Source organism: Oncorhynchus tshawytscha, linkage group LG04, assembly GCF_018296145.1.
Source record: "Oncorhynchus tshawytscha isolate Ot180627B linkage group LG04, Otsh_v2.0, whole genome shotgun sequence".
Classification (NCBI taxonomy): domain Eukaryota; kingdom Metazoa; phylum Chordata; class Actinopteri; order Salmoniformes; family Salmonidae; genus Oncorhynchus; species Oncorhynchus tshawytscha.
Window position 1 is genome coordinate 17,096,542 of NC_056432.1, and position 22,472 is coordinate 17,119,013.

The following is a 22,472-nucleotide window of genomic DNA, read 5'->3' on the forward strand; positions in this document are numbered from 1 at the left end:
CCCATCGCTGCAACTCCCGTGCAGACTCGGGAAAGCCAGCCGCACCAATGCGTTGGAGGAAACACAGTACACCTGGTGACCGTCTCAGCGTGCATGCGCCCAGCCCGCCACAGGAGTCTCTTAGAGCACGATGGGACAAGGACACAGCCCAGTATTGAACCAGGATCTGTAGTAACTCAGCTAGTACTGCGATGCAGCGCCTTAGACCGCTGCGCCACTCGGAGGCCGTGAATTATATTTCTATGATTGGATGCTGTTGGTTAGCCTTTTGTAGATTTCAAAATACAATGGTGGGAAAAACGCACAGTTTGGAAAGCAAATAAATACTGCTGAAAAGAGAAGACTAATCTGCGTGTAGAACCAATAAAATAAAATAAAATTCTCAACTCCCAATTTGTCGCTAACAGCTGCACTGTTTTCAACGTAGCTCATCTTGGCAAACGGTTTTAGGGGGCAGGGGATATGAAAAAAATCAAAGCGGTCCTGGCCCTGTTTACACCTTGTATCCTTTAAGATCAATGGTCCAATGAGTTCATTGAAACAATGCTAATTTCATTAAATAATGGCCTTGTGTGTGTGCTTGGCCCCCAACAGCCTGCAGTGGCATTGATACGATCATTAGGTAAATGCTGAGCCACAGAACGCAAGTTGAATAGCTGCCATCAGACAAGCATGAATCTCTCTCTCAATAAGTGAATTAAAAATCAGAAAAGTTGTCAGCACAGTGCATTAACAGACTGCAACATGAGTTACAGAGCTAGCCTACTGCCGTGGAGTTTGGTCTAGAAATCCTGAAGCTTGCTTGCCATTGATTAGAAATATGCTTATAAAAATGTATATCATTGATCCCATACTATGGATACCGACCCATTCCTATTCAAAGACCACTATAACAGTACTGCATGGGAACTAGTACAACTGTGTCTATTTGTTTAATTTCATTTAGACTTATTGTAAGCGACTTTAAACTCACATTTGTAAGATAGTCACCAAGAACAAAATACATCCAGAGCTACCCATTTTAAAATGTTACCGACATGCTAAAAGTTTTCCCATAAGGGATCTAGCTTCTCAGAGAGGAAGGTTTATATTAGTCCGCTCAGCTCTGCCAGTTATGCCTTTCTCTCTGTATCATTCTCAGTATCTCACTCTGTCCCCACACTGATAAGTTGAGCTAGAGAATACAACGACACATTAATTACCTGAGGATTTTTTCCAGACTCATCCCCTGAGGCAGGAAGTAGAGCCATGTTTAATTCATGCAGCCAATGGAGAGCCAGGGGAGCGATGAGTCAGCAGATATCTGTTTGCTGCCCAGCAGGTGCTTAATTGCCCTGCTTATCCTCCTAGACATTGATTGTAGTGTGCATGTGTTAACCAACACCACTTACAGAACAACTGAAAAGATGAACATGCACTGTAGGGGTAAACTTTTCTTCTACTCTCTCTGTCTATATTATCTGTGAGACTTAATTGGCTTTTTGGCTTTTTCAGTCATTAAAATACAGTTGAGTTGTGGATTGAAGACGGAGCGTGTATTACGGATGCTATGATTTTTACGTACAATTCATATATGGAACCAATAAAACTAAAAGGAACCCTTGAAGTTACTTGGTTGCACAAATATCTTTATCTGTATCCACTCTCATGTTTTGCTGTGGGTAGTATGGCTTACTGTGGGTAGTATGGTACTGTAGTATGTTTTACCATGGGTAGTATGTTTTATCATGGGTAGTATGTTTCACTGTGGATAGTGTAGTAGTATATTTTACTGGGGGTAGTATGTTTACTGTGGGTTGTATGGTTTACTGTGGTGTAGTATGTTTTACCATGGGTAGTATGTTTACTGTGGGCAGTATGTTTTACTGTGGTGTAGTATGGTTGTATGTTTTACTGTTGGTAGTATGTTTTATTGTGGGTTGAATGTTTTACTGGGGGTAGCATGGCTTAATGTTGGTAGTATAGTTTACTGTGGTGTATTATGTTTTTTGTTGGTAGTATGTATAACCATGGGTAGTATATTTTACTGGGGGTAGTATGTTTACTGTGGGTTGTATGGTTTACTGTGGTGTAGTATGGTTTACTGTGGTGTAGTATGGTTTACCGGGAGTAGTATGTTTTACTGGGGGTAGTATATTTTACTGGGGGTAGTATGTTTACTGTGGGTTGTATGGTTTACTGTGGTGTAGTATGTTTTACTGTGGTGTAGTATGGTTTACTGTGGTGTAGTATGGTTTACCGGGAGTAGTATGTTTTACTGGGGGTAGTATATTTTACTGGGGGTAGTATATTTACTGTGGGTTGTATGGTTTACTGTGGGTTGTATGGTTTACTGTGGTGTAGTATGTTTTACCATGGGTAGTATGTTTACTGTGGTGTAGTATGTTTTATTGTGGGTAGAATGTTTTACTGGGGGTAGCATGGCTTAATGTTGGTAGTATAGTTTACTGTGGTGTATTATGTTTTACTGTTTGTAGTATGTATAACCATGGGTAGTATATTTTACTGTGTGTAGTATTTTTTACTGTGAGTAGTATGGCAGTATGCTTTACTGTAGGTAGTGTGTTTTACTGTGAGTAGTATGGCCGTATGCTTTACTGTGGTATGTGTGTTTTACTGTGGGTAGTATAGTAGTATGCTTTACTGTGGGTTGTGTGTTTTACTGGGGGTAGTATGTTTTACTGTGGGTAGCATGGCAGTATGTTTTGTTGTGGGTAGTATGTTTTACTGTGGGTAGTATGGTAGTATGTTTTACTGTGGGTAGTATGCTTTACTGTGGGTAGTATATTTTACTGGGGGTAGTATGTTTACTGTGGGTTGTATGGTTTACTGGGGGTAGTATGTTTACTGTGGTGTAGTATGTTTTACTGTGGTGTAGTATGTTTTACTGTGGGTAGTATATTTTACTGGGGTAGTATGTTTACTGTGGGTTGTATGGTTTACTGTGGTGTAGTATGTTTTACCATGGGTAGTATGTTTACTGTGGGCAGTATGTTTTACTGTGGTGTAGTATGTTTTACTGTGGGCAGTATGTTTTACTGTGGTGTAGTATGTTTTACTGTTGGTAGAATGTTTTACTGGGGGTAGCATGGCTTAATGTTAGTAGTATAGTTTACTGTGGTGTATTATGTTTTACTGTTTGTAGTATAGTTTTAGTATAGTATAGTTTTATTGTGGGTAGTATGTTTTAATGCGGGTAGTATGTTTTACTGTGGGTAGTATGGCAGTATGTTTTACTGGGGGTAGTATGGCTTTCTTGGCTTCTTTCACTTCAAGGATATCAATTGTTCTCTTGAGCTGTGTTATTGCCGTTCACCTTTAACGGTCTTGATGTTGGTCTTCTTCTCCCACTCCTACTATCTGTGACTAAGTGACCAGTAAGAATGCAACCTCCCTGATCTGCAGCTGTGCTCTGCCATTTGCCAGAGGCACTTTAAAGCATGGTGTTGGAGCAGCGTCCCCACCTGCTATACCATCAAAAAGACGTCCAAGCAGAAGAGCTACCAGCTGGGAGAGACTAGAGAGCCCAGTCATGCCAACCCCATAGAGCCAGATCCCGTGGCATCTGACAGGGTGTACCCACAACACCAGTCTGGTTTTGGTTCACATGCCTCCCCTCTGTGTGGGACATCGCACTGGCTGTTGCCTGCGTTGACACATTGTATGTGTGTGACTGACTGACCGTGTCTCTTCCTCTTCTCCCCCAGATCCCATCTGATGCCGAGGCTGAAGGAATCGCGGTCTCACGAGTCGTTGCTCAGCCCCAGCAGTGCAGTAGAAGCTTTAGATCTCAGCATGGAGGATGAGGTGTTGATCAAACCGGTGCACGGCAGCATCCTGGGCCAGGACTACTGCTTCGAGGTGAGCCCACCACCACCACTGCCTGTCATGACTGTCGCAGCTCAAGGCTCGCTGACTGCTCACTCATTTTAATAGTATTTCTTAGGATCCTGAACCTCTGTACATAATGCATTGTGTTTAAATATACTCTTCATTTCGTTGCCATTACATATGTCTAAAAACCTGCAGGTCTCTGACTTTCTGTCAAGCAGCCAGTGCCTTTGGGTAGTGTGTGTGTGTAGCTGGGCATTTGTTAGGGAGGAGGGTCTCCCCGCCCCTCCGCTTCCTGCCTGGTAGGGGCCTGTGTGTCTGTCTGACCCATCTGTTGGCATCTCCATGCTCCTGCTCTCTGTGGATCTGCTCTGAGAGGTGAGCTCCGAGGGGTCCCCATTCACAAGGATTTACTGCCTATTATGCTAAAGCACGCTGCCAGCTGGACAGACCATGGCTCTGTGACCGAGAGGAAGTCTGACGGGGTCAGCCAAAAAAACAACAAGCATTTCTCTCATGATCAAGTGCAAGAGGATTTCAATGGCTGTCCAGGCTTTGTTTAGTCTGGTATCAGTGTGCACTGTGCAGACCCTGCAGCGCAGCTTGTGTGTGTGTGTGTGTGTGTGTGTGTGTGATACCCAACCCTGCTTTAGATTGGGTATGTAAGCCATCATTGTAAATAAGAATTTGTTCTTAACTGACCTGCCTAGTTAAATAAAGGTTCATTCGAAAAGATTGATACAAGATTGATACACACAGGCCATCATATGGGTGTTTTTCATGATTCATAACCTAAAGGGCTTAATCATCTGCCATACTTTCACAGGTAACTACTTCCACTGGAACCAAATGCTTTTCGTGTCGGTCATCTGCCGAGAGGGACAAATGGATGGAAAACTTAAGGAGAGCTGTACATCCTAACAAAGTAAACCAAATGCTATGTAGCGTATAGGGCCCTCTGTGGAAGAAAATAATAACAGTACAATAGAATACATGTCAAAGTACCCAGGAAAAGTCTCACATGTTTGATGTTTTTCACAGGACAACAGTCGGCGTGTGGAGAACCTTCTAAAATTGTGGATTATTGAGGCCAAGGACCTTCCAGCCAAGAAAAGGTATTTCTGTGAGTTGTGTCTGGACGACACGCTTTACGCACGGACTACCTGCAAATTCAAAATGGACAATGTATTCTGGGGAGAGCACTTTGAGTTCAACAACTTACCTTCCGTCAAAAGTGTCACTGTCCACCTGTACAAGGAGTCGGACAAAAAGAAAAAGAAGGACAAGAACAACTATGTGGGCCTGGTCAACATTCCCGTCGGTGCCGTCACGGGACGCCAGTTTGTGGAGAAGTGGTATTCGGTGAGCACGCCCAACCCGAACAAAGGGAAAACTCCCGGACCTATGATTCGGCTCAAGTCGCGGTACCAGAGCATGAGTATCCTGCCCATGGAGTCATATAAGGAGTTTGCCGAGTACATCACCAATAACTACATGCTGCTGTGCTCCATCCTGGAGCCTGGCCTTAGTGTGAAGAACAAGGAGGAGATGGCCAGTGCCCTGGTTCACATCCTACAGAGCACCGGCAAGGCTAAGGTAAGGCCTCCTACTTTCCACAGAGGCTGTCCTACACTCAAACGATAGTGTGTTGTGTTCTCTGCATTTCCGTTTTCAAATGATAGTCCAAAATAGTAATATTGCCGAATGTCAAATATAAACACGACCCAGATCGAATTGATAGTAAAGACAAAGCTCTCCTATTGTAATCATTACAACTATGAGGGTTTTGATTGGTCACAGTCAGTGATACCATTGTCTCAGATAAGTCAACATCTCAGCTGCATATTGCACACAAAAGCTGCAAAAGATTAGGCAAGATAGTATAGGGGTCTGGGGTTTGAAAAGGAGTCCAGATAATGTTATCTTGTCTCCGTCTAGGATTGGGGTTTAAAAGTCAAGTTAGCCTCATATTTCTAGTCTTTGGGAGTCCTCCCACATGCTTACTATAAGCAGTCTCCTAGACCTAGAAGAATGTGAATGCTTCCTGTTTGGGTTGGGAGAGGGTCGTGTTTATTAGGAGTCAAACAGAAGAAAGTGAACGGAAACAGGGATGTACTACTGGGACTTTTCGTTTTCCGTTGCAAAATGTTTTCTGGTGTTCCCTGCTGTGGAAAGATAATGGGTACCACCCCTGCTTAGAGTGGGTAGTTGGGGGACTGTGATGACAACACTATATTGTATCAGCACTTTCTAATGAGGACTAGCTGAAAGGGGACTTGTGTACACTAACTAAGGGGACTTGTGTACACTGCTAATACCTCCAATTTAGGACAATGGGATGTGGACAAAATGTTACATTTGAAACATAAGCCTAGATCATTTGAATTCAGTCCCTGTTTTTCACCACTTGCCATACGTTAGGCTATGTGGTAAATAGTCCTTCTTAAGTCCAGGTAATCAATACATGCCATTCAGGGATTGTTGTTTGGTGTTTTTGAACCAACAGTAATGGAATTTTAAAATGTAGCTGAACTCCACACATGAAAATCTTCCCTACTACAGAGATCAAATCAAGCTTTCTTTATACAGCACATTTCAGACATTGCAACAAATGAAAATAAAGGCTGAAATATTTACGACACAAACTTGAGATAAAAAGCTAAAGAATGACAAATTGAACAACTAAAAAGCACCCTAAGGAAAAGCAAAGCTAAAAATGTGTTTTAAGATCTCTTTTAAATATGTCCACCAATATAGGTCATGTTAAGATGCCGTCCACGTTCCGTCTTTATTTCAAACTGCGCAGATAATCAGGTCTCACCATGCCTGGAGAAGTGTTTCACATCTCAGGAGCTACATGAACGTGATCTATCTAGTTGAAATCAAGGCTATATCTCATATGAATGAGGTTGTGATCTGGTACACGGCCACTGTGCTGTCTTCTCTCACACCAGTCCCAGGAAGGAAAGCGGTGTCAGCCCCCTGTGGTAATTAGCCTAGTCGTCCTCGTTAATTCCTGATCCGCTCCATCCACTCTTCAACTCCTGCTGTAAAACCATGCAGTGAGACTGAACGATAATGCGCGCGTGCGTGCGTGTGTGTTCGTGTGCACAAGGTCAGCACTTGTTATTGCGGAACTCTGTTTCAGCATAGAAACTTCTCTATAGATTTTGTCCCTCAAACTGTACTGCTGCTATGTAAATACCACTGTAATAATGCCGATGCCCCACAGAAGCGTCCTACTAGTCTTTGCTAGAACAGCAACAGGGCGATGGAGCTTCATTAAACAGCCTTTCTTACGTTGGCCTACGTTCTGCTCTGAGAAACAAGTGGAGCTTTGCCTCATTATGCATCTATCCAATGCCCTGTGGTGGCTCACACCCCCTCCTCATTTAATTTCCCTGTTTAGCCCTAATCCAATAGATGGATAGATAAGGATCCGTGGCTCTACGCTTTCACTTAGGTTCCTCCTAGTCTAGAGGCTCTCTTTCATTTTAAAATGACTGTTGCTATTGGCTTCATTTTAAAATGACTGTTGCTGTTAGCTACAACTTCAAAAAGACAAACAGCATAAGAGCTTGTTAGTGTGTTACCCACCTGGCATAGCGTGTTAGCTAGTGTGTTACCCACCTGGCATAGCATGTTATCCACCTGCCATAGCTTGTTAGTGTGTTACCCACCTGGCATAGCGTGTTAGCTAGTGTGTTACCCACCTGGCATAGCGTGTTATCCACCTAGCATAGCGTGTTACCCACCTGGCATAGCGTGTTAGTGTGTTACCCACCTGCCATAGCGTGTTAGTTAGTGTGTTACCCACCTGCCATAGTGTGTTAGTTAGTGTGTTACCCACCTGGCATAGCATGTTAGTGTGTTACCCACCTGCCATAGCGTGTTAGTTAGTGTGTTATCCACCTGGCATAGCGTGTTAGTGTGTTACCCACCTGGCATAGCGTGTTAGTGTGTTACCCACCTGGCATAGCGTGTTAGTGTGTTACCCACCTGGCATAGTGTGTTAGTTAGTGTGTTACCCACCTGGCATAGCGTGTTAGTTAGTGTGTTACCCACCTGCCATAGCGTGTTAGTAAGTGTGTTACCCACCTGGCATAGCGTGTTAGTAAGTGTGTTACCCACCTGGCATAGCGTGTTAGTAAGTGTGTTACCCACCTGGCATAGCGTGTTAGTGCGTTACCTACCTGGCATAGTGTTAGTATGTGCAGTCAGTGCATGTTAAAGACTTCTCTAGCCGCTCTCCAGGCCTGTTTGGGGGTAGCAGTATGGAGTGGGACAGTAAAACGCTTTTCACACTAGTGTTGTGCTGAGCTGAACTGTACTTTGCTGACCTGGAACATTTCCTTTTCACATTGCCCTTTCCCAGCATTGGTCCAACAACTATGGTGGATGTGTAACCGTGCCGGCCCGGGCCAGCTCAAATCAAATCACATTTTTATTGGTCACATACACATGGTTAGCAGATGTTATTGCGAGTGTAGCGAAATGCTTGTAAAGTAGTGTGCCTACATTTGACTGATACAGTAAATACTGTGCATACAGTAGCTGAAATGTCTACCTCTCTCTCTCTGGTACAGTCTTTGGGATTATGATAGCATGTTCCCTTTGATGCCCCATTAGCATGCATAGCCTAGCTAGCCTATCACCATGCCTTCCATAGAAATGACTGCTGTCAACCAAAGCAGATTACAGGAGCTCATAAAGAGGGAGTGTGACTGGTTAAGAAGGACACCGCCTGAGAACGACTGTATGTGTGGGCGGGGGGAAGGAAAGGAGGGGCTAACCACTTGATCCAATAGCACAGAATCGATAAGAGAGGAAGAGTCACTTGTCTGAGCTGCCTGTCTCTCTCTTTCTCTCTCTGTCCAAACTCACTGCTCTCAGTATCAATCAGGCTTAGGCTGTGCAGCAGTACACTTATTTATTTATGTAGAGACTGTTCAAGCGCTGCATTTCAGATCACATTGATAGGCTCATTTCCTTGCAATACACACTATCTAGATCTGTTCCCAGAACCAGGCTGGTTGCCTGGTTCCATGATACAGCTCTGATCAGCCTCTGCCTGCCCACTGGGCACAGACGTCAGTTCAACGTCTAGTTTTGATTTACATTTGGTTGAGTTGTCAACTAACGTGAATTCAACAGAACATGTCACCATGTCATTGGATTTAGGTTAAACGTTTGGTGAAAGAACATATGAAATCCCCTTACGTTGGTGACTTTTTCAAATCCAATCAGTTTTCCATGTTGATTCAACATCACCACATGTATTTTTTGGGTTGAAATTATATGGAAACGATGTTGATTCAACCAGTTTTTTTCCCAAACGGTGCCCATTCACTCACCTTATTACCAGTTGTATTTGTATGTTCTTGGCGGTGAATATATTATTTTATTTTTTATTTCACCTTTATTTAACCAGGTAGGCAAGTTGAGAACAAGTTCTCATTTACAATTGCGACCTGGCCAAGATAAAGCAAAGCAGTTCGACAGATACAACGACACAGAGTTACACATGGAGTAAAACAAACATACAGTCAATAATACAGTATAAACAAGTCTATATACAATGTGAGCAAATGAGGTGAGAAGGGAGGTAAAGGCAAAAAAGGCCATGGTGGCAAAGTAAATACAATATAGCAAGTAAAACACTGGAATGGTAGTTTTGTAATGGAAGAATGTGCAAAGTAGAAATAAAAATAATGGGGTGCAAAGGAGCAAAATAAATTAATTAATTAAATACAGTTGGGAAAGAGGTAGTTGTTTGGGCTAAATTATAGGTGGGCTATGTACAGGTGCAGTAATCTGTGAGCTGCTCTGACAGTTGGTGCTTAAAGCTAGTGAGGGAGATAAGTGTTTCCAGTTTCAGAGATTTTTGTAGTTCGTTCCAGTCATTGGCAGCAGAGAACTGGAAGGAGAGGCGGCCAAAGAAAGAATTGGTTTTGGGGGTGACTAGAGAGATATACCTGCTGGAGCGTGTGCTACAGGTGGGAGATGCTATGGTGACCAGCGAGCTGAGATAAGGGGGGACTTTACCTAGCAGGGTCTTGTAGATGACATGGAGCCAGTGGGTTTGGCGATGAGTATGAAGCGAGGGCCAGCCAACGAGAGCGTGCAGGTCGCAATGGTGGGTAGTATATGGGGCTTTGGTGACAAAACGGATTGCACTGTGATAGACTGCATCCAATTTGTTGAGTAGGGTATTGGAGGCTATTTTGTAAATGACATCGCCAAAGTCGAGGATTGGTAGGATGGTCAGTTTTACAAGGGTATGTTTGGCAGCATGAGTGAAGGATGCTTTGTTGCGAAATAGGAAGCCAATTCTAGATTTAACTTTGGATTGGAGATGTTTGATATGGGTCTGGAAGGAGAGTTTACAGTCTAACCAGACACCTAAGTATTTGTAGTTGTCCACGTATTCTAAGTCAGAGCCGTCCAGAGTAGTGATGTTGGACAGGCGGGTAGGTGCAGGTAGCGATCGGTTGAAGAGCATGCATTTAGTTTTACTTGTATTTAAGAGCAATTGGAGGCCACGGAAGGAGAGTTGTATGGCATTGAAGCTTGCCTGGAGGGTTGTTAACACAGTGTCCAAAGAAGGGCCGGAAGTATACAGAAAGGTGTCGTCTGCGTAGAGGTGGATCAGAGACCCACCAGCAGCAAGAGCGACCTCATTGATGTATACAGAGAAGAGAGTCGGTCCAAGAATTGAACCCTGTGGCACCCCCATAGAGACTGCCAGAGGTCCGGACAGCAGACCCTCCGATTTGACACACTGAACTCTATCAGAGAAGTAGTTGGTGAACCAGGCGAGGCAATCATTTGAGAAACCAAGGCTGTCGAGTCTGCCGATGAGGATGTGGTGATTGACAGAGTCGAAAGCCTTGGCCAGATCAATGAATACGGCTGCACAGTAATGTTTCTTATCGATGGCGGTTAAGATATCGTTTAGGACCTTGAGCGTGGCTGAGGTGCACCCATGACCAGCTCTGAAACCAGATTGCATAGCAGAGAAGGTATGGTGAGATTCGAAATGGTCGGTAATCTGTTTGTTGACTTGGCTTTCAAAGACCTTAGAAAGGCATGGTAGGATAGATATAGGTTTGTAGCAGTTTGGGTCAAGAGTGTCCCCCCCTTTGAAGAGGGGGATGACCGCAGCTGCTTTCCAATCTTTGGGAATCTCAGACGACACGAAAGAGAGGTTGAACAGGCTAGTAATAGGGGTGGCAACAATTTCGGCAGATAATTTTAGAAAGAAAGGGTCCAGATTGTCTAGCCCGGCTGATTTGTAGGGTCCAGATTTTGCAGCTCTTTCAGAACATCAGCTGAATGGATTTGGGAGAAGGAGAAATGGGGAAGGCTTGGGCGAGTTGCTGTTGGGGGTGCAGTGCTGTTGACCGGGGTAGGAGTAGCCAGGTGGAAAGCATGGCCAGCCGTAGAAAAATGCTTATTGAAATTCTCAATTATGGTGGATTTATCAGTGGTGACAGTGTTTCCTATCTTCAGTACAGTGGGCAGCTGGGAGGAGGTGTTCTTATTCTCCATGGACTTTACAGTGTCCCAGAACTTTTTTGAGTTAGTGTTGCAGGAAGCAAATTTCTGCTTGAAAAAGCTAGCCTTGGCTTTTCTAACTGCCTGTGTATAATGGTTTCTAGCTTCCCAGAACAGCTGCATATCACGGGGGCTGTTCGATGCTAATGCAGAACGCCATAGGATGTTTTTGTGTTGGTTAAGGGCAGTCAGGTCTGGGGAGAACCAAGGACTATATCTGTTCCTGGTTCTAAATTTCTTGAATGGGGCATGTTTATTTAAGATGGTTAGGAAGGCATTTAAAAAAAATATCCAGGCATCCTCTACTGACCTGATGAGATCAATATCCTTCCAGGATACCCCGGCCAGGTCGATTAGAAAGGCCTGCTCGCTGAAGTGTTTCAGGGAGCGTTTTACAGTGATGAGTGGAGGTCGTTTGACCGCTGACCCATTACGGATGCAGGCAATGAGGCAGTGATCGCTGAGATCTTGGTTGAAGACAGCAGAGGTGTATTTAGAGGGGAAGTTGGTTAGGATGATATCTATGAGGGTGCCCGTGTTTAAGGCTTTGGGGAAGTACCTGGTAGGTTCATTGATAATTTGTGTGAGATTGAGGGCATCAAGTTTAGATTGTAGGATGGCTGGGGTGTTAAGCATGTTCCAGTTTAGGTCGCCTAGCAGCACGAGCTCTGAAGATAGATGGGGGGCAATCAGTTCACATATGGTGTCCAGAGCACAGCTGGGGGCAGAGGGTGGTCTATAGCAGGCGGCAACGGTGAGAGACTTGTTTTTAGAGAGGTGGATTTTTAAAAGTAGAAGTTCAAATTGTTTGGGTACAGACCTGGATAGTAGGACAGAACTCTGCAGGCTATCTTTGCAGTAGATTGCAACACCGCCCCCTAGTTCTATCTTGTCTGAAAATGTTGTAGTTTGGAATTAAAATTTCTGAATTTTTGGTGGTCTTCCTAAGCCAGGATTCAGACACAGCTAGAACATCCGAGTTGGCAGAGTGTGCTAAAGCAGTGAATAGAACAAACTTAGGGAGGAGGCTTCTAATGTTAACATGCATGAAACCAAGGCTATTACGGTTACAGAAGTCGTCAAAAGAGAGCGCCTGGGGAATAGGAGTGGAGCTAGGCACTGCAGGGCCTGGATTCACCTCTACATCGCCAGAGGAACATAGGAGAAGTAGAATAAGGGTGCGGCTAAAAGCAATAAGAATTGGTCGTCTAGAACGTCTGGAACAGAGAGTAAAAGGAGGTTTCTGGGGGCGATAAAATAGCATCAAGGTATAATGTACAGACAAAGGTATGGTAGGATGTGAATACAGTGGAGGTAAACCTAGGTATTGAGTGATGAAGAGAGAGATATTGTCTCTAGAAACATCATTGAAACCAGGAGATGTCATTGCATGTGTGGGTGGTGGAACTAATAGGTTGGATAAGGTATAGTGAGCAGGACTAGAGGCTCTACAGTGAAATAAGCCAATAAACACTAACCAGAACAGCAATGGACAAGGCATATTGACATTAAGGAGAGGCATGCTTAGTCGAGTGATCAAAAGGGTCCAATGAGTGGAGAGGTTGGTTGGGGGTCACGGCGATTTAGACAGCTAGCCAGGCCATCGGTAGCAAGCTAGCATAGGATGGAGGTCTGTTGTTAGCCACCTCTTGCGTTCCGTCAGTAGATTAGTGGGGTTCCGTGTGGTAGAGGGGATTAATCCAAATCACACAACAACAACAAAAATAAAAACAATAGATATAGTTATAGAGGCCCAAGAAGAAAACAACATAATAATAATACAAATAAATAAATTGTCCGATTGTCTATTCAGATAGCAGCCGGTAAGACAGCTAACGGTTAGCAGGCCGCAGATGGGCATTCAGGTAACGTCGCGACGGAGGAGCCAGCCGGATCTCCTTCGGGTAGATAACGTCGGCAGTCCAATTGTGAAGGCCCGGTGGGGCTCCGCGTAGGCAGTAAAACGGGTCCGGATAGGTGACTGCAGCCCAGGAGTGATTGATGGAACTCAGGAGTGATTGACGGAGCTGACTAGCTCCGGAATAATTGATGTTTGCTCCGGAATCGACGAAAGCCGATAGCAGCTGGCTAGCTGTGAGATACGGGTATGAATGTCCAGAGAGCAGTTGAAATCCAGGGACATGGAGAGAACAATTGGTCCGGTATGTTCCGTTCCGAGCCGCGCTGCGCCGTACAAAACTGGCGATAGATTTTCGAGCTAAAGGATAGCTGATGACCACAAACCGTGGTTAGCTGAATACTAACGATTTGCCAGTAAAGAAGCTAACTAGCTTCTGAACTAGCTTCTGGATTAGCTTCTGGATTAGCTTCTGGGCTAGCTTCTGGCTAGTTTCTGACTAGCTTCTTGGAGTTTCTGGCTAGCTTCTTGGAGGATTACAGATTTGAGGTAAATAATACTTTTTTATAAATATAAATTGGTGAGGCGGGTTCAGGAGAGTGTTTTGAAGATGAGTTGATGGAAAATAAAAATTAAATGTATGTGAAAAAAGTTGTAAATATATATATATATACAGGACACGACAAGACGAGGACAAAAGACGTCTGAACTGCTATGCCATCTTGGTACAATATGGGGCGAGGGGACACCTTCCAATACTTAAAGGCATGCTTCCTTCCTCCTCCCTCCCTCCCTTCGGAGAATTATGGTGACATGATAGGATTGGTGAAAGCTACAGTATGTTGTGGAAACCTTGCTGTTAGCCTACCTAGCCAATGGGATGAGATCACTACTAGGAAGGAAGGAAGGGGGAGATTTATTTTCAAAGTATTGGAACAAGGCCTCACAGTTCTATTTTGCTTTCAGGACTTCCTGACTGACCTGATGATGTCAGAAGTGGATCGCTGTGGTGAGAACGAGCACCTGATCTTCAGGGAGAACACACTGGCCACCAAAGCCATTGAGGAGTACCTTAAACTGGTGGGGCAGAAGTACCTGCAGGACGCACTAGGTAGGTGACATCCAGACACTCTAAAGGGGACAGTGCTACTATTACAGCAGAGAGCAAAAGTATTTTAAGATAGAAGAGGAGCCATGAACACATGGAATAGGCCTGTGTGTTGTTCATTAAGTATCATTAAGTATTAAGTATACTTCTGGCTAGTATCTGGCCTTCAGAAAAACTCCCTGTACTCTCCACACACAGTACATTTTTAAGTGACTCTTCAGATCAATTATTCATTGTTTTTCTGGAACGTGACTGTTTCAGTGGTGGAAAAAGTATCCAGTAAAAATAAAGATACCTTAATAGAAAACGACTCAAGCAAATGTGGAAGTCACCCAGCAAAAAAGTCTAAAAGTATTTCCTTTTAAATACACTTAAGTATCAAAAGTAAATGTATTTGCTAAAATATACTTAAGTATTATAAGTATATTATTTTAAACCAGACGGCACAATTTTCTTGTTTTTTAAATTTATGGATAGCCTACAACACAGACATAATTTACAAATGAAGCATTTGTGTTTAGTGAGTCCGCCAGATCAGATGCAGTAGAGATGACCAGGGTTGTTCTCTTGATAAGTGTGTGAATTGGACTTTTGTCTGTCCTGCCAAGCATTCAAAATGTAACGTGTACTTTTAGGTTTCAGGGGAAATGTAAAAAAGTACATTATTTTCTTTAGGAATGTGAAGTAAAAGTTGTCAAATATAGAAATAGTAAAGTACAGATACCCCAAACAACTACTTAAGTAGTACTTTAAAATATTTTTGCTTAAGTACTTTTCACCACTGCTTTGTTTGAAGCCATGTTGAATGATTCAGAGCGTTGGTCTGTCCTTGATGGTTGACTGGCACTCTTATTAAAAGTATGTCACCAAAGATAATGAAAAGGGAATAAAATAATAATGTCAGAACTTGGGGCTCTTTCGCTAGCTGTCTAGCGATGTAAAACTTTGGTGAAAGACAATCAGTGAGAAAATGATTCATCAATCTAGCTGCGGGGTAGAGATTTGAATCTGTCATCTGATGTCCGTGGACTCAATTCAACAAAGGGAACAGTATTGTTTTTTACCATGTTTTGTCATGCGCCACAGGCTATTTAACACACCACATTATAATAATCCAATAGTCCATAAACAGTTATAGCAAATAACAGCAGCAGTTTCCTTACCTAGTACAATTAGTGGGTTTTCTATCAGTGTGCATTAGCGTGTGCCAACTAGCAGAACTGTACGATTTTAGTGCCAAAATTTAATCTGAATTTAATTTATTTTGCCTCTAAAATCACTTCATAACTGTAGGCCTATATGTACTGTAATGGAGATTGTGGTCAGGCCTATGTGCTGATCTCCCTCCCTCTCCCAGGAGAGTTCATCAAAGCCCTGTACGAGTCAGACGAGAACTGCGAGGTGGACCCAGGGAAGTGTTCCTCAGGAGACCTCCCTGAGAACCAGAGCAACCTGAAAATGTGCTGTGAGCTGGCCTTCTGCAAGATCATCGACTCCTACCGGTAAATAAACACACATCCCTCCCCCTCACTGCCAATAGAAGTAGCTAGCATTAGCCCTCATATTCTATTACCGAGCTTTCACCATCATCCAATGAAAGCTTGAATTGTGCAAATTACGTAAAAAATGAATGTACCTGTCAATGTTTCCATGCAGTGTTTTCCCGCGGGAACTGAAGGAGGTGTTTGCCTCGTGGAGGCAGCAGTGCAGCAGTCGGGGCCGGCCGGACATCAGCGAGCGTCTGATCAGTGCCTCTCTGTTCCTGCGCTTCCTGTGTCCAGCCGTTATGTCCCCGTCACTTTTCAACCTGATGCAGGAGTATCCCGACGACCGCACCGCTCGCACCCTCACGCTCATCGCCAAGGTCACGCAGAACCTCGCCAACTTCACCAAGTAAGTGTGGGTGTGTGTACTAGTGTGTTAATGATGCACGGGTTGACTTATAACCCACAGTCCCCGCGGTTATGTCTGCAGGGCAGGCTGGTTTAAATAGTGTGTGGGTGAAGAGCGGGTGGGTGCGGGCAGGTTGAATAAAGAGAAAACAATACCTTAAAAAATGCATAAATGTATCATTCTTGTGAAATTTATATCTATAGGCTACATTGATGTTTTTCTTTCAACTTTTAATGCTATCTGGAATTAGTGAGTACGCCTAAACTTTAGGGCCTAACTGTACGCTCTCCAAAGAGCCTTAGTTATTGTCGATCCACGGAGGCAAAAAGGACAATGTCAGAGTTTAATTCAATAAGAGAAAAGCTGTGAATGGAGAGTTGAAAATAAAGAGAAGGGAGGGCCAGAAAAGGAATGTTTGGGAAAGATTTGGTGTGATGATTGTGAGACGCTATACAAATTTGATCGTGCCAAGTTGGGGACTTCAAATAGGCCTATGACAAGTCAAGGGAACTGAAGCCTACTGTTCAGATGGGTTAAATGGAAACTGAAATCTGGACACTGACTGTAGGTCTATAACCTTTCACATAGCTGTAATAATATTACAGAAGAGCAGATTCTCTGACAGAGGAAATGATGCTTGTATCTAATTATAGACAAATTGACTTAATAACAAATTATAAGCAGAAATTATAAGCAGAAACATATCTAAATCAGGCGCAACAAATCCTGCAACCCCTGTCAAAAAATTGTTTTGCCGTCTCCGACGGTAGCCTATGGTGCATTTTCTATATTAGCTGTTTAGGGGCCTCATATTTTCACTTTATCACATATGAACTCAGCAAAAAAAGAAACGTCCTCTCACTGTCAACTGCATTTATTTTCAGCAAACTTATCATGTGTAAATATTTGTATGAACATAACAAGATTCAACAACTGAGACATAAACTGAACAAGTTCCACAGACATGTGACTACATAAATGGAATAATGTGTCCCTGAACAAAGGGGGGTCAGTATCTGGTGTGGCCACCAGCTGCATTAAGTACTGCAGTGCATCTCCTCCTCATGGACTGCACCAGATTTGCCAGTTCTTGCTGTGAGATGTTACCCCACTCTTCCACCAAGGCACCTGCAAGTTCCCGGACATTTCTGGGGTGAATGGCCCTAGCCCTCACCCTCGGATCCAACAGGTCCCAGATGTGCTCAATGGGATTGAGAACGGGGCTCTTTGCTGGCCATGGCAGAACACTGACATTCCTGTCTTGCAGGAAATCACGCACAGAACGAGCAGTATGGCTGGTGGCATTGTCATGCTGGAGGGTCATGTCAGGATGAGCCTGCAGGAAGGGTACCACATGAGGGAGGAGGTTGTCTTCCCGGTAATGCACAGCGTTGAGATTGTCTGCAATGAAAACAAGCTCAGTCCGATGATGCTGTGACACACCGCCCCAGACCATGACGGACCCTCCACTTCTAAATTGATCCTGCTCCAGAGTACAGACCTTGGTGTAATGTTCATTCCTTCGACGATAAAAGCGAATCCGACCATCAGCCCTCCCTGGTGAGACAAAACCGCGACTCGTCAGTGAAGAGCACTTTTTGCCAGTCCTGTCTGGTCCTGCAACGGTGGATTTGTGCACAGGTCTGAGGACCTGCCTTACAACAAGCCTACAAGCCCTCAGTCCAGCCTCTCTCAGCCTATTGCGGACAGTCTGAGCACTGATGGAGGGATTGTGAGTTCCTGGTGTAACTCGGGCAGTTGTTGTTGCCGTACCTGTCCCGCAGGTGTGATGTTCGGATGTACCGATCCTGTGCAGGTGTTGTTACACGTGGTCTGCCACTGCGAGGATGATCAGCTGTCCGTCCTGTCTTTCTGTTGCGCTGTCTTAGGCGTCTCACAGTACGGACATTGTAATTTATTGCCCTGGCCACATCTGCAGTCCTCATGCCTCCTTGCAGCATGCCTAAGGCACATTCACGTGGATGAGCAGGGACCTTGGGCATCTTTCTTTTGGTGTTTTTCAGAGTCAGTAATAAGGCCTCTTCAGTGTCCTAAGTTTTCATAACTGTGACCTTAAGCTGTTAGTGTCTTAACAACCATTCCACAGGTGCATGTTCATTAATTGTTTATGGTTCATTGAACAAGCATGGGAAACAGTGTTTAAACCCTTTACAATAAAGATCTGTGAAGTTATTTGGATTTTTATGAATTATCTTTGAAAAACAAGGTCCTGAAAAATGGACATTTCTTTTTTTGCTGAGTTTAATTGAGCGGTTGCAGGTGGGTCATTAGCAATTGCGGGTGACCCGCACACCACTAGTGCACATCCATAAAATGTGCATGTTTGTATATGTGTATGTTTGTCTGTTGGAAACCGCATCATTCCTTCTGTTTTTGTTTCTTTATCTGTCCAGGTTTGGTAACAAGGAGGAGTACATGTCCTTTATGAACCACTTCCTGGAGCACGAATGGACCAACATGCAGCGCTTCCTGCTGGAGATCTCCAACCCAGAGACCATCTCCAACACGGCAGGGTTCGAGGGTTACATCGACCTGGGCCGCGAGCTCTCATCCCTGCATTCCCTGCTGGCCGAGGACGTCTCTCAGCTGGATCAGGTACAAGGATTTACGCCACACTACTGGGATTTACTCTCCAATGTCACATTCTCACTACTTTCAGTAACCAAGCTACCGGATACTAGTCCTTTCCTATGGCTTGACAAAAATGGACATACCGATTTTATATGTGAAAATGATAATATACAAAATAATTAGTTCATAGGAATTGCATGAGACATATGCATGGGAGATATCAGTGTACATTATTATTTTGTCTCCTGCAGAGCACAGCCTCTAAGCTGGGTCCCCTGGCCCGTATACTGCGGGACGTGAACTCTGCGCTGACCAACCCATCTGGGGTCCAGGTGTCCACCCCCACAGATGGCATGGGCTCTCCTCCCCTCCCCCTCCCATTGGCAAGCTGCAGCCTCTCCACCGGCCTACCTCTTCACAAGATAGTCGTGGACAGCGAGCTCTCTGGGTAAGGGGACCACAGAATTCTAATGAGAAAGTGTTATTTATGCTTCGTATGACACACAATCTGCAGAGATCTGGAGATCTATGTGGGAGTTTACATGATCAGCATTTCAACATTTAACTTACAGGCCCAATGCAGTTGTTTTTATATTGCTATCAAGTAATTTCTGGGTAACAATTAAGTACCTTACTGTAAAACGTGTCCATTCAAATGGGCAAAAAACTCTTTCTCAAGCAAGAATTTTGTGTGAACTGGTAGTGGGAAGGAGTAAACCGAAAACTAGCTGTTATTGGCAGAGTGGTTTGGAACACTTTTTGTTATTAGTCTATTAACAAATTTAGACAACTCTCGCCCATGATACAAATTTTAACACTTTTACAGTGTCGGTTTCATGAGCTGTTGTTCATATGTGACCAGCCGGCTCGATTTGGTCTCATGTAGCAAATTTAGAAATGTTTTTTTTTACATTCGATAAAAGCAGAGACTCAGGGCTAGAAATGGAGGAATAATGGGAAAGTAATTCTGCTTTGAAAGTTAATAAACTTGTAACCCCACTTTTGAGAAAATGGCCCTTGAATATTTTTGTACACCTACTGGAGAGCTCTTCTTTGTCTACACCCATTCAGCATAGTTCACACCCTCTTAAGCCTTAGCCCAACCATCTCTTTAAGGAGGCAATATTCTAAACAGTATGGGTAGTACGGTAGTGTGCTAAACAACCAAAGATTTCAAGAATAAAAGCTGGTTTATACTACGTCTATCAACATGTCTGTATACAGTTGTCATAGTGACATCATGAACATTCCATTGTCATCTGACATCAAACTTGTCGTTATGAAAAAGTATAAACACAAAAACGACAGGCTGCATAGACATCGGCAGCCTGGTAGTCCAAAATAGCATAACTGGTGTATTTTAACACCAATAAACCGATACGTTTTTAAAATAATTCACTATGTCATTTTGGCGAACCAGGCAACTAAAAGCAACTTTCTAAACAATGTTTTAGTTCTAGTTTTTTAACTAGCTAGCTAACGTTAAGTTAGCTTACGGTTGTGAGTGTGACATGTAGCTAGCTCATAATGTTATTACCTCATAACGTTACTACCCTGCATGAATATACAGTTAGCTAAAGCTAACCAACTAGGTTCAATGTTAGCTAGCTAGCTAACATCAGGCTCTAACTAGCAATACAAATGGCTCTGAGATACGAATAATATTATCTAGCTAGCGAGCAAACGTTAGCTATCTAGCTAACAGTACAGTTTAACTTGCAACGAAAATTACTTTCTGAAAAAATGTGAACCGTATAATATCTGAAAATGTAGCTAGCTAGACTCTCTTACCCGTATACATGGATGAATGCTTCTCCCTCTCTTTCTCGGATGCCATGGTTGCACTTAGTTTGAGGATGTAATCCAGAGACAGGTGTTTTTTGCAGTTCTTCGTGATATATTTAAAAAAAAAAGCCTTATTAGAAAGGATTACCGCCACATACTGAGCAGCTCATGTTATAGACCAGGGGTGGGCAACTCTAGTCCCCGAGCACCTAATTGGTGTCACACTTTTTCTCCATCCCTAGCAAACATAGCTGATTAATGAAATTGCATTTGTCGTGGCAAATCGGTTCAAATACGACGCTTTCAAGAACTTTGTGAAATCAATAGGCTTTTAATATAAAAAAAGTATCGCAAGCCGGAGTGGTCCGCGGAACACACACACTTTTGCAGAGCACTCGCTCTGATTTATACACATACAACATATGAGTCCATCCCACATGCAAATGAAGTTACATCCCAATCCGTGCATCCTGCTTGTTCAGCCCAATAACGCCCATATCTGCTTTCCGTCAGATTATAATGATGACAAGACCCTTGCTTTTTCCCTGCACTCAGCTTAATGCGTTCTCCTGTTTGTGTGTTATCTAGGGTCAGCAGACTATGTGTCTCCTCTGTTTTTAGCGTGTCCAGCTATACTAAAAATACTATACATTCCTCTATGCTATAGGCTTGCTTTGTCCCTGCACTTAGCTCAATGTGTGTCTTTATCTCGGATCAGCAGACTATGTGTCTCCTCTGTCATTCCTTCAGCATCTCCATGTCCTAAAAATATGTGAGCTATGTCTATAATCCATCAGTTGGTCATTTGGCTGACCCCCTCCTTTGTATATCCCTCTGACCTTTGTATGTCCAGCTGTCCTAGGCGCCTATGTGTCGCCTTCTCTTCATGTGGTTGTCTAAGATCAGCAGACTATACATCTATGGCCTCCTCTGTTCTCCTCTCCTATACAATAGACAATGTATTTTACCAGAATGGCAAATGCACTCTATAAGTGTATCTCTCTCTTGTGTTACAGTATTTATGTTCCTCCATATATGTACATAATTTCTCCCATACATTCTAAACTGAAGAGCATGGTTAGGTGATTATTGGAGTCAGGTGTGTTAGCTGGGGCAAAACTGTGACACCAATCAGGCCCTCGAGGACTGGAATTGCCCACCCCTGTTATAGACAGAAGCGTGCTACATGGCAGACCAATCCGAACTTATCTCTTGGCATGTCCAGCCTATCCATTATCTCAGCCAATCATGGCTAGTGGGAAGGTTCCTGTCTGGCACAGCGGTCTAAGGCACTGCATCTCAGTGCTAGAGGTGTCACTACAGACCATGGTTCGATTCCAGGCTGTATCACAACCGGCCGGGATTGGAAGTCCCATAGGGCGGCGCACAATTGGCCCAGCATCGTCCGGGTTTGGCCGGGGTAGGCCGTCATTGTAAATAAGAATTTGTTCTGACTTGCCTAGTTAAATAAAAAATAAACTGACTTGACTTGTAATTTAACAATTGCATTCGTATTTACAGATGGCACATATGGTGTTATTAAGGTACATGAAAGTTCACGTTCCAGAACGTGCAAAAAAACGCACTTAGATTTTTTCAAATGTTTACGTTCAAATGCCTCTCCTGTGAAGTAGTGGTGCGCGACATTTGTCTAGCTTCCTGAAATGAGTCACATATGATATAAAACACTGGAAAACAGAATTTTGACTTCACTGGGCCTTTTAATAGATGTTGATTTTACAATTCATACGTTATTTTAACAGTCCTTTGAAAACCACAAGGATATTATCTTTACAGTGTCTCTGGTCTAAAACAACATTTCTCTCATTTGATGCCGTTGTCTTGGTG

General features: G+C 43.6%; 1 protein-coding gene across 3 annotated transcripts in view; it reads left to right on the forward strand.

Moving 5' to 3' along the window:
• Positions 1–22,472, forward strand: part of LOC112248220 (disabled homolog 2-interacting protein-like) — a 111,650-nt gene that overhangs the window by 73,211 nt on the left and 15,967 nt on the right. For all 3 annotated transcript variants that reach the window (XM_024417067.2, XM_024417066.2, XM_024417068.2), the window contains 8 exons: positions 3,708–3,861; positions 4,658–4,756; positions 4,873–5,427; positions 14,213–14,357; positions 15,712–15,856; positions 16,011–16,247; positions 18,662–18,863; positions 19,091–19,287. In XM_024417067.2, coding sequence (XP_024272835.1) covers positions 3,708–3,861; positions 4,658–4,756; positions 4,873–5,427; positions 14,213–14,357; positions 15,712–15,856; positions 16,011–16,247; positions 18,662–18,863; positions 19,091–19,287 — 1,734 coding nt within the window. The remainder of the gene's footprint in view (positions 1–3,707; positions 3,862–4,657; positions 4,757–4,872; positions 5,428–14,212; positions 14,358–15,711; positions 15,857–16,010; positions 16,248–18,661; positions 18,864–19,090; positions 19,288–22,472) is intronic.